Source organism: Ammospiza nelsoni, chromosome 20 (genome assembly GCF_027579445.1).
Source record: "Ammospiza nelsoni isolate bAmmNel1 chromosome 20, bAmmNel1.pri, whole genome shotgun sequence".
Taxonomy (NCBI): Eukaryota; Metazoa; Chordata; class Aves; order Passeriformes; family Passerellidae; genus Ammospiza; species Ammospiza nelsoni.
In genome coordinates this window covers 6,911,988-6,923,623 of record NC_080652.1, presented here as the reverse complement: position 1 = coordinate 6,923,623, position 11,636 = coordinate 6,911,988, and the positions used below count along the sequence as shown (strand labels likewise).

The 11,636-nt window shown below is 59.6% G+C and overlaps 2 protein-coding genes across 4 annotated transcripts; one reads left to right on the top strand and one right to left on the bottom strand.

Annotated features, from left to right (window-relative positions):
• The first annotated feature begins 209 nt into the window (after nt 1-209).
• Nucleotides 210-5,269, top strand: ASB6 (ankyrin repeat and SOCS box containing 6). 2 transcript variants are annotated; one of them, XM_059486623.1, is made up of 7 exons: nt 210-251; nt 1,168-1,354; nt 1,750-1,931; nt 2,251-2,357; nt 2,643-2,751; nt 3,237-3,323; nt 3,494-5,269. In XM_059486623.1, the coding sequence occupies exons 2-7, from the start codon at nt 1,242-1,244 to the stop codon at nt 4,171-4,173; spliced, it is 1,278 nt and encodes a 425-aa protein (XP_059342606.1). In that variant the 5' UTR covers nt 210-251; nt 1,168-1,241; the 3' UTR covers nt 4,174-5,269. The 2 variants fall into 2 exon arrangements, with proteins under 2 accessions (XP_059342606.1, XP_059342605.1); XM_059486622.1 differs by lacking the exon at nt 210-251 and adding an exon at nt 285-456.
• Nucleotides 5,270-6,017: 748 nt separating this feature from the next.
• On the bottom strand, nt 6,018-9,192 carry NTMT1 (N-terminal Xaa-Pro-Lys N-methyltransferase 1). Of its 2 annotated transcripts, none has more exons than XM_059486371.1 (5): nt 9,130-9,192; nt 8,123-8,182; nt 7,165-7,361; nt 6,754-7,006; nt 6,018-6,406 (listed from the first exon to the last, which is right to left on the bottom strand). In XM_059486371.1, exons 3-5 carry the CDS (start codon nt 7,324-7,326, stop codon nt 6,150-6,152), a joined length of 672 nt encoding a protein of 223 aa, XP_059342354.1. In that variant the 5' UTR covers nt 7,327-7,361; nt 8,123-8,182; nt 9,130-9,192; the 3' UTR covers nt 6,018-6,149. The 2 variants fall into 2 exon arrangements, with proteins under 2 accessions (XP_059342354.1, XP_059342355.1); XM_059486372.1 differs by having other exon boundaries at nt 8,965-9,143.
• Between the last annotated feature and the right edge of the window lie 2,444 nt (nt 9,193-11,636).

Sequence of the window (11,636 nt, the reverse complement as noted above, 5' to 3'; positions counted from 1 at the left end):
CCCCATAGAGGCCTCGCCCATAGAGGCCACGCCCACACGCTGTGCCGCTTTATGAGGCCGTGCATTCGGTGAGACCACGCCCCGTTAGACCACGCCCCATATGGCCACACCCTCGCATCGAGACCACACCCACCGATTCGGCCACGCCTCGTTTGACCGCACCCCCATGTTGAGACCACACCCCCCCCGCGAGGCCCCGCCCCCGGCGGGTCGCGGTTCCCGTTCCGGTTCCGGTGGCAGTGCCCGGGCAGGTGAGGGGCGGCGGGGCCGGGGCTGAGCCGTGAGGGGAGGGCGGTGCCGGGGCCTCCCTGCCCTGCCCGCGCTGCTCGGGGCCGCCGGGCGGGCTTGCACTGCAGTTTGTGAGTGTTTAATTGTGAAAACGAACCGAGATTTATGGACTCGTTTGGGGTTTTTTTTTCCCCCCCGCTATAGCCTGATCTGCCGCCTCAGAGAAAGGTGTGATGAGCTTGTTTAGTGCACCTAAAAATGTATGGATGCAGCCCACTCAACCTGCCAGGAGTGGTGCATGTCGTCATTTATTTATTTATTTACACCTACATGCTCATAATAACAAAAATACTCCGACTTTAAAGCATTGTAAAACGAACAGAAAAACCAAATTAGCTTTATTTTTCATTAGCTTTTTTTTAATTGCACTGTTTAACTTAAGTAAAGAACGATAAGGAAATGAAGATGTATGTTTTGGAGATCTTTAGGCAGGGTTATTCGTTATCTCGTTATTCCTCCCGCTGGGGTCTGGGGGCTCCTCTTTCCTCCCGTGGGTGTGGGGAGATTTAGAGGGGTCTGTGGGCTCGGTGTCCCTGGGGTGGCTCCAGAAGAAGTGTCCCATAGAAGCCAGGCAGGGCTTTGCTGCTGCCAGACCCCGGGGCACTGGAGCATCTCCCCAGCCTGTGGGGGCTCCTGGCACTGCCCAGGCAGGCAGGGCACACAAAAAAGGAGGCTCCTGGCCCCGGGGCTTTGTGCCCATCCTGGCCGTGCCCAGATAACCACAGTGTGCAGCTCTGTGTGCAGGAGATAATTTGGAGACGCCAGATCGGTGTGTGGGAGGAGATCCCTGCACTGGGTTGGGCTGCCTTTATGTAAGGAGGGGGAGGCTGTGTTTTTTCCTACGTTCAGACCTGCTGAAAGCCTTGTTTGTTTTGAAAGGAGGGAGAAGCCCCTCAGGAGGACAGCGGTGCCGTGCTGCGGGCCCCCGGGAGGGGGTGCACGGGCAGAGCACGATGCCTTTCCTGCACGGCTTCCGCAGGATCGTCCTGGAGTACCAGCCCCTGGTGGATGAGCTCCTGGGGCTGCTGGCCACGCCTGACACCGAAGGGCAGAGCTCCCTGGAGAGGTAACACAGGGGGCTGAACACCCCGGGGTGTTTTGGGGGGTGGTTGGAGCTCAGGGAGGTTGGGCAGCATTGGCTTGGACAGCCCGCAGTGGGGAGCAGCTCATCCCACAGACCCTCCTTTGGCTGCTGTTCTTTGGGAATGTGGAGGTGGAGCAAGGCAAACACAGGAGCTATGGGAGCCCCCCAGGAAAGGCCTTTTCTGCCTGACCCCTGGCAACAAAGCCTGAACTGAGGCCCTGAGGGTGCTGTGTAACCCACAGCCCACGGGTCAGAGACACTGGGTACAGGACCAGAGGGAAGACCAGGGATTTTCCTTCTTCCCTGGTGCCAACTTTGACCTTTGCACACCTGAGCTATGTTCACTGAGTAACTGCTGGGTTTTTGTGTGTCTCAAGCCCTGCCTGTCTGGACAGTGACAAGAGCCAGCTCTCAGCTGTGAGAAGAGTCCTGGAGAGGGAGACCCACTCCCCATTTTATCAGGAAGGTGTGAGCTATGCCCTGCTGAAGGTCACCGAGCTGGGGCTCGTCCCAGCTGCAGAAATCCTCCTGGAATTTGGTGCTGACCTCAGCTTTGAAGGTGAGGCTGGTGGGAAGGGGAGCTGGGCCAGGAGGAACCAGCAGATGAGAAGCTGCCCTGGGAGGGGGGGATAGCTGGGGCAGAAAGAGGGGGTGCTGCCAGCTCAGACACTCCTGCTCCTTGCTGGAGCAGTGTGGATGTGCCTTGGATGGACTGAGGGACACCAGGGACTGGGGGGCTTTTGGCAGGATGGAGCCATTGGAGCAGCAGGACCAGGGTCCAGGCATCACTGTGCTCCCAGGGCCCTCCCCAGCTGTCCCCTTCCACTCTTGGCAGGCTCTGGGGCCGTTTTGTTCTCTCTGACTGTTTTTCTCCTCAGACCCAGTGACGTACTACACGCCCCTGCACATGGCGGTGCTGCGCAACCAGCCGGACGCGGTGGAGCTCCTGGTGCAGCACGGCGCCGACATCAACCGCAGGGACCGGGTACGGCCCCGCTCCCGGCTGAGCCCCAGCCTGAGCTGCTCTGCTGTGAGGGAGGGACAGCCCTCCTGCCCCCCTCCTCCCTGTGCTGCTCCCCTTGGCACATCCCTGTGCCCGCCGTCCCTGCTCTGCTGCTGAGGCAGGTCAGGTTGAGCTGAGCCCCTGCCTTGGAGCAGTGTGGGAGGAGGCTGGAGAGACTCTTACTGTAGCCAAGATAAAACTCCCTGCAGACACTCACAGTCTTCAGTATGTGCCAGTGCTTTTTAACAGTTTTTATCTGTTGTGCAGATCCATGAGAGCAGTCCCCTGGACCTGGCCAGCGAGGAGCCTGAGCGGTTGCCGTGCCTGCGGCGGCTGCTGCAGCTGGGGGCCGACGTCAACGCTGCTGACAAGAATGGTCTGTGCTCCCCACCCAGCTCCCCCAGCTGAGGGTGGGCAGGGCACAGGGCTGGGGACATTTGCTGCTGCACCTGCTCCCTGCTCTCAGTCGGGTTTGGGAGTTGGGAGGAAGCTGGCAGAACCTCTCTGCACTCGGTGTTTCCTCCTGGTGTGCTGGCTGTGTGAAAAGGGCTGAACCCAGCTCTGTGCAGTGCAGGGGAGGTGGGGTGGGGCTGTGCCTCTGTTGTCCTGTGCTGCCCACTTGCTCTAAAACTCACTCTGCCATGCCACATCTACCCACTGAGACCACCACCAGCCCTGCACGTGTGGCCTGTGACTGTGCCCACAGCTGGGCACCATCATGGGGACAGTGGAAGCCTCTGCCAGAAGAAGGGTTGTCACTCCCTGCATTTGGCTGTCTGGTGGGTGGGTTGGATTGTTTCCCTTCCTGCCTTTTGGGGTGTCACCCTGTTGTCCTATGTCTGACTGATTGCTCCATTGCAGGGAAGACAGCACTGCTCCATGCCCTGGCCAGCAGTGACAGTGGCCAGATCCACAACACCGACAGCATCCGTCTCCTGCTGGAAGGAGGTAAAGATAACCTCCTCCCCTTTCTGGGCTGGCTGATTCTTTGTGCAGCACCAGGCACTGCCCTCCTGACTCCTTTTTAGAGTCAGAGTAAAGCCCAGGGGTGCTGGAGCTGGTGCTGGCCTGGCCTCACGCTCTGCAGTGTCAGTTACCCTCTCTGTCCCCTCCTGCAGGCGCAGATGTCAGGGCTGCCACCAAGGATGGCGACACTGTCTTCACCTATGTCATCTACCTGCTGGGAGAGATGGCGTACAGCTACACCGAGGAGGAGGCCGAGGACATCGAGCGCTTCTGCTTCCGCGTCACGCAGCTGCTGCTGGCCCACGGTGCCAACCCCAGCCAGTGCCCAGCCTCAGAGTCCCTCACACACTTCTGCTTGAAAAGCTTCAACGACTACTTCCCCCTGCTGCGCTTCTTGCTGGAGTCAGGTGCTGCCTACAACTGCTCCCTGCACGGTCCCTCGTGCTGGTCCGGCTTCCACATCGCCTTTGAGCACCTCTGCTGGCACCTCAGCCGCTTCGACGATGAAACCTATTCCTCAGACCTCATGCAGAAGGGTCAGACTCTGCTGGAGCTCATGATGGCCAGTTCACAAGCCATCCAGCTGCCCAGCAATTTTGAGGTCAACACCAGCAGCTGTAGGTTCCACGGGGAGAAGGTCCAGACTCTGTTCTGCTCTCTGAAGCAGCTGGAGCGCTCGCCGCAGGCACTGAAACACCTGTGCAGGGTGTTCATCCGGCAGCGCCTCAAACCGTGGCCTGTGGGTGACAAAATCAAAGCTCTGCCTCTCCCAGACAGGCTCAAGTGGTACCTGCTCATCGACCACGCTGCTGCTGGCCACGAGGACCTGTGAGCCTGGCAGTGCCTCTGTCTGCTCCCTCCACAGCCCTGCTGTGCCTGCAGCCACCACAGCTCTGCTCTGACACAGTTTTCTCTGCAGCGAGAGGTGCTGTCCATGGAGTCCCTCTCTGTGGCATTCTGGGGGTGTTTTTCTGGGCACAACATCACACCTGGGTTTGGGAAGGTCTCGTTGCTCTGGGGCACGTCATGGGGAGGCAGGCAGAGCTTCTGGCCATGGGAGAGCTGGATACTGGGGCTGGTTTGGAGGGAGATTGAGCAAAGGCTTGGGGCTGTGACTGGACAGGCACCCTGTCCCCTCTCCCAGCCCTGCCATGCGTGGGTGATGCAGTGCCTTAGGTGTCCAGTGGAGCTGAGAGATGCCTCAGGGTGCTGGGAGAAGGAAGAGGTGTTCTGGCTTTCCTGCCTCTGGTCCTGGTGGTGGAAGCAGATCTGGGATCATCCTGTGGGTGTGGATGCCTTCCTTGCTCAGTGTGGGCTTCTGACACTGGGGATGGGAGTGAAATGGGGCTGACTGAGCTTCTGCACCCCATCCTGGCACAGAGAAACATCCATCAAGGACATCTCAGAGTTACTGGGCTGCAAAACACACAAAGGGATGTTTCCTAACATCCCTGTGCAAGGATGAGGAACAGGCAGTCAGCAGCTGAGTGCCTTGTGCCTCCCTCCCCATTCCTTGGCTCTTTCCTTTGGTGACCACTCCCAGGTTCTTACTCTCCAGTGCCTCCTTCCCAGAAGGAATTGCTGCACCTGGAGGGCTCATGTTCCAGCCCTGCCACAGCTGCCTGGCTCCCCTTTCCAGGCACCTGCTTCCTTGTGACATGCCAAAGGCTGGCCACAGAGCTGAGCCCCTCACAGTTTTGTTGGTTTGTACTGTTTTTCATGGGGGATGGATGCAGTAGATGAAGAGGAAAAATCTGTTCTGGTTAAAGACAGTTTGTATCAGGTGGATCTGGGATTCACTGGCATTTGGAACTGGAACTGGGTGTCCTGATGAACTGGTGCTTAAAAACCCCAGTAATGTGATCAAATTCTGCCCTGGTGTCTGGAATGGGAACTGAACTATTAAACGAGGCCTTCTATAATAACAACAGGGGCTTGGTTTTCCTTAGGAGAGGTGGGGGGAAGGACAGGAATGGGGGGATGGCTGGAAAGTGGAGCTGCAGCCAACTCTGCACCTGGGCTCACCCTTGGCACAATGCTGTGCCAGTGTTGGCCACCTTGGGCCAGAAGCCAGACTTGGTAAATGAAGGGAACGTGGCCAAAGAGGAGATGGGGATGTTCAAAGCTAGGTGATGGTGTGGGGTGCTGGGGGAGCACAGTGTCACAGCAATGGAGCTGGAGGTGACAAGCTGGATGGGTCTGGGAGCAGCTCACACCACCCCAGTGCACTCCCAGGGTTGCAGGGCTTTGTCTGGGATACTCCTGTCCCTGCAGGAGGATGTGGGGACTCAGGGTCACACACACCTCCCTCCCTTTTTCCTGCCCAGGTAGGAGACCTGCTCAGGGGTTTAAAGGTGAGGCCCCCTCAAAGCCCCAGAACCTGGTGTTGCCTCCCCACACCACCACAGGGACACAGCTGAGGCTTCTCCCCTTTGCCTTACCCAGCTCATTGCTGAGCAGCAGGAGAGGATCAAACACCCATGCAAGGAACGGAGCCCAGTGCATGCCAAAGGTGCCTCAAGCTCCCGTTCATGAGCAGGGGCCCTGTGCACTGCAGTCAGCAACCTGCAGCTGCCCATGGGTCACCTCACACACTGGAGACCGTCCTGCTCCTGACCAGAGCCCCCAAGGGTGGCACAGAGCCAACATGCACCCGACAGACCTCACGTGCAGAAGTGCAACAGCAGGAAAATGTATTTGGCAAACACCTCTTTTCACAAACAGCAGCAACTTGGAAGACAAAGTCGTCCTTGTCACCGGCCCCTGGAAGGGCAGTCACGACACGGGAGAGACCTCCTCCCGCTGCCCTCATCTCATGGCAAAGGTGTACACGTGGTAGATCTCATCAGGAAAGTTCTCCTGGCGCTCCTCAGCCAGGAGGTGCAGCCCAGCTCTGCGGATGATCTTATGGACCACGTCCAGGTCCCTGCAGACACTGCTGTCCACATCGTCCATGATCACACCCTCCTGGGCCATGTTGTCCTTGATGACCACGATGCCGTTGGGCCGCAGGCCGGCACGGCAGCGCTTCAGGAAGTCGGAGAGGTGGTTGTCAGTGAGATGTCCTGGAGGGGCAGCACAGGGGTTAGAGGGTGACCAAGGGGAGGAAACACAGAAGCTGCATTTGGGATCCCTCCAGAACCAAATACTTGAGACATCTGCAGGGAAAGCTTTAGTAGGGTGTCCAACTTGTGTCTCACTACTCAACTCCATCCAACCCACACCTCTGCTCTGGCCTCTGAGGGCTTGGGGGAAAAAGTACAGGGCCCCTCCATGGGCTGGGAGACAGGTGCCCACCCCAGGCCCCCACCCATCCAGGCAGACCTCAGGCTGCTCTCCCCAGTGCATAGGACACCTGTCCCCTTAAGAGAACGGGACAGGCTGGAAAGGCCCCACAAGCAGTGACTCTCACCGATGACCCACTGGATCCAGATGACATCGTAGGAGTTTGGCTCAGGGCTGAAGTCCTGGAGGCCACAGCAGAAGTAGTTGCGCACCCGCCTGCCCTCCTCGCCCAGGTAGCTCTTGGCCTTGGTGAGGAAGTCCTCTGTCACATCCACCATGTCCACTGTCTTGAAGAGGGGCAGCAGCAGCCGCTTGGTGATCCGGCCGATGCCAGCCCCGCAGTCCAGAGCTCGGGTTGTCCCTGTCCGGTTGGGGCCATCCTGCAAGAGCCACCGTGAGGGGTGAGCCCCACTGCGAGGCAGCCACCGAGGAGAAACGGGACAGCCACACAGAGGGTCCCATGGGGCAATTCAGGGGGAAGAGCCCAGCTCCACGCTGGGAGAAGGGTTTTAGGAACACGACAAACTGTGCCACCTACCCGCAGAAACCTCTGCAGGAACTTCCTGGAGCTGTTGATGTCGATGCTGGAGATGTGGCCGTAGCCCCCCAGCATGCCATCCACCGTGGCGGGCACATCCTTCCAGTACTTCTCTGCCTTGGAGTAAAACTCAAACTCGTTCTCCACCACCTCGCTGGTCATGCTGGCCGAGGGCCCACACAGGACTCACTGCTCCCCTGGCATGGGAGAACCCAAACCAGCGACGAGTGAGTCAGCTCTGCCAGCACCCCACACGTGTTTATTACCCCTTCCCCCTCCCCAGGGCTACTGCAAACTACAAAAACCTTCAGCTGAGAGCAAGAAGGAACAAAGATCTAAATCCTGGTATTTTCTGGAGATCAATAAGCCCAAAACCGCTCCCTGAGCAGATGCCTCAGCCAGAACAGGCATGGCAGAGCCCTGCTCAGCAATACATGCAATTATACAATTATATTTTAAGGCTGACCCATCCTTTTCACCTGTTCTGCCTCTCCTTTCCCTGTCTTAACATTTTACAGATTCCATGTTTATGTGGGGCGACAACCCCATCAGTCACCTCCAATTACACCTCGAGTTGCTAAAAGTTATCCTGAGCACCTACCTGAGGACTGTAAATCTGAGCCATGACCATAAGTTAGATATTTGCAATATAATAAAGTCAAGGTATAATCAGCAATACAAGCTATAAATCCCCCCCCAGGCATCTCATAATTCAAACCACTATGGATTTGATTAACTGCGCTGGGGATTAGAAACTAGATTTAAGGTGGCCAAAGGGTAAATTCAAGGACTTCAAACACCTTTACAAAATAAAGAAATATACAGAGTTCATGGCTTGAATTTGCTGGCAAATACCCCATTAGACACAAAACCTTTTGCAGCTTAGACAGGTTTGGTGGCCCCACATGGCCTCAAACAGCCTAGGGACAGGAAAGAGGGACATGGCATGCCAACTTACAGGTCACTGGTGGAAATCCAGTTTGGCTCAGTGGTGCCAGGAGCTGGTCTACGCTGTGGTCTAGGAGCAGAGAAGATGAGATTTAAGTGCCAAATCACCCCTCTAGTCCTGTGAGTGTGACCATGGCCCCAGGAAATCACAGGTAAGAGTCACCCCAGCCCCACAGACACACTCCCAGGGAGCCTGAGGGACAGGAGCTGCTGCTGCCCCTTAGCTCAGAGGCTGAGCCACGAGTGCATGGAGGGTTCTCCTTCAGTGCTCCTGTCTGAGCTCCAATTTGAGCAGTGCCCCTGTCTGATCTCACGGGCTGGGACTCAGGCTCACCCTCCCGGCAGTGACCCCATTCCTTGGCCTGGGTTTGGCTTGGTGAGTCCCCGGTGACTCATTTTTCAGGGTGTCACAGCCCACCAGGAGAGGCAGAGAGCACCCAGGCCCCCTAACCCGAACCTAAACCTGAACCCGAGCCCTGAAACGCGGCCGGGGCCCGCGGAAGCGCGGGCAGGTGGAGGCCGGGACTCGCCCCATGGACGCCGCAGCCGTGGGGGGGGGAAGGTCACACGGCGTGGAGGGGTCACCCCGAGCCCCGGGGCCGCGGGCAGGCCGGGAGCGGCAGGGCCGGGCAGGGGCCGGGGGTCCCCAGGCCGAGGGGTTGTGGCTGTCCCGCCATGGGGGTCCCGTCCCGGCTCGGGGGGTTACAGCAGCCCCGTGCGGTGCGAGGGGGCGGTTCCCCGCTGCAAGGCCCGGCCCGGCCCTTTCGCCTCCCGCCCACCGGGGCCGGGCCCCCCCCCGCGCTCCGGGCCCGCGGCGCTGCGGACCCCGCGGGCCGCCGGCTGCAGCCCTACCCCGGCTCCGGCCCGGGCAGCTCCGCCGGCCCCTCCCGGCTCCCCCCGCGGCCGCAGCCCGTGGAGAGGCGTGCCGGGGGTGCCGGGGGTGCCGGGGGTGCCGGGGGTGCCGGTGCCGCCCTCTCGCCGCTCCCTCGGGCCGCGACCCTCGGACCCCCCCGTTACCTCCGGCGGCGGCCGCGCGCTGCCCCCCCACGGCACGGCCGGCCGCGGGGACCAACCAAGCGGCGGCGTGGCGGTGACGTCACAGTGACGTAACGGACGGAACCTGCCCTGCTCTCCCGCTGCTGCCCGCGCGGAGGCGCTTCGGGCCAGGGGTGCTCAGTGGTGGGACGGACCGGGACGGACCGGGACGGACTGGGACGGTCTGGGACGGACTGGAACAGGCGGGGGAGGACTGGGGCGGACCGGGCAGCCCAAGGGGAGCCCGCTGGTACCCCGCGGTTCTTGAGGGGCAGGTTACCACGGGAGCCCGGCCGGCTGGCACTGGGGTGACGGGACCCAGGGTCACTAGAACAAGTAGCCGCGGAGGTGTCCTGGTCCGGGCTGCCCGCGTGTCCCCGTCCCGGCTCCTGCTCCTGCCCCCGTCCTGTCCCGCCGTTGTCCTTGTCCCGGTCCTTGTCCCGGTCCCGTCCCGTTCCCTCCCGCCGTGCCCCGTCCTGGCCGCCAGGGGGCGCTGTTGTCCCGCCGTTGCGCCGCGGGAACTTCGGAGCGTCCTGAGGGGGAGCGGGACCCGCTCGGGCCCCGGCGCCGAACACCGGCACCGACAGAGCCCGGCACCGACACACCCGGTACCGACTGACACCCCGGCACCGACACAGCCGGTACCGACAGAACCCAGCACTGGCAAAACCCGGTACCGACACTGCCCGGTACCGACTGACACCCCCAGCACTGGCCCCTCACGCCCCGTCCCGTACCCCTGCCCGGTTCGGGCTCTGACCCCTCCGCTCTGGTGTCCCCAGCTCCCGGTGCCCTCCCCTGCCCGCTCCTGCCGGGCCAGCACGGGGCGCTCAGGGCTGAGGGCTCAGCACAGCTGTGTCCCCCCTCAGCACAGCTCACACCTTCCCCTTTGGGGTCTCACCCCACCCCAACAGGACGGGGGTAACGGGGCCTGGGGGTGCCCAGGGAAGAGGATTGCTGTGGGGACAGTGACAGTGACAAGGCTGGGCTGGCTACAGTTGTGTCTGTGGGGAATGGAGGCTGGTGTGGATTCTCTGCTGTCTAATAGGACCTGAGTCCTTCCCTCATCTTCCCCAGAAACCGAATTTCACAAAACCTGTAGGGACAAAATCTGCTTGAAGGCACCCAAAGCTGTCAGAGGGCAGTGGCCAGAGGGGCAGAGCTGCATGGGCACAGGGGGAGCAGGGCCATTCCCTGCACCTGCCTCTCCCAAAATGTCCTATTTCCCCAAACAAGGTTTTGCTGTCCCCAAAACAGAGCTGCTCAGCCCATGGCCATCCAGAAATGCATGGCACAACCAGCATATGGCCTTAGGGATAGAGCCCCTTGCCATGAGACATATGCAGAAATAAAGTCCCCACCTTTGGGCAAGCAAACACCAGCCTGGGACGGTTTTTGGGCCCCCAGGTCCCCTGAGTCCCTGTGAAAGGACCTGAGTGTGCTGGGGACAGCAGTGACCTGAGCTGGGGCTCAGTGCTGACACCAGGAGTGTGTGTTTAGTCAACTGCAGAGCAGGGCACACAGTAGGAGCATCTCTGTGCACAAAAACACTGCTTTTTGCAGTTTGTTCTCCATGTTTTAAACAAACAAGGCTCTTCGTCACCAGGAAGGGGACACAGCACAGGGTGGTGGCACCTTGCTGACACTCATGGGAGTGAGTGTCCCCATCCACAGGCACCTGAATGACCCAAACCCAGCAGTTTTCCCCTCACCAGAGCTGCCAGCAGCCAGTTGTCACCTGTGTTCTCAAGCAGGCAATGGGCACCTGCATCCCATCCATGCCAAGTGCCTTCCATGGTGCCTGCAGGATTTGCTGCCTCTTCTTCCCCAACAAAAGGCACTTTTATCCTTTATTTCACTGAGCTGCACTGGGGCTCCTGAAGGCTCTTTCCATTAAGGCCCAGCCACCTCCTCCATCCTTCCCTATTGCCAAAACTCTTCATGATGGCAGGAAGGGAATGGTGCTCCCATCCCCTCCAGGGGCTGGGGCTCTGCTTTGGCCCCTCAGCTTGCAATGAAACCTGCAGGAGTTGCCTTAGCTCAGGGGCAGGTCTTGTTTGCAAATGTTTCCTTTGATTTTATATTATTATTGTTATTAATTTCATTGAGATAACAGAGTGTGGCTGAAAATCAAGAGGAAAACTAAACTGAGTGTCCCTAAGTTTGCCATGTTTCTGAGCCCAGCTGGGGATGAGGGTGCCAGCACTGAGTCCCACTCTCTACTGGAGACAGCTCCAAGCTTGGGGCCAGTTTGTGCAAAGCCAAATCTGCAAAAAGAGTGGCAGCAGCAGCAGCAGCAGCCCCAGCTCCAGCCCCGCCGCAGAGCCGCCCGTGCCTTCCTGGGCTCAGCTGCCTCCCCGTGGCCACTGCTGCTGGGAAATGCTTCTCCTCTGACGGGTTTCAGTCTTGTCACTCAGTGATTCCTTGTGTGAGGAGACAGAAAACACCCCCAGACCCCTCTCTCCAGCCCATTTGTTTCCCTGCACACC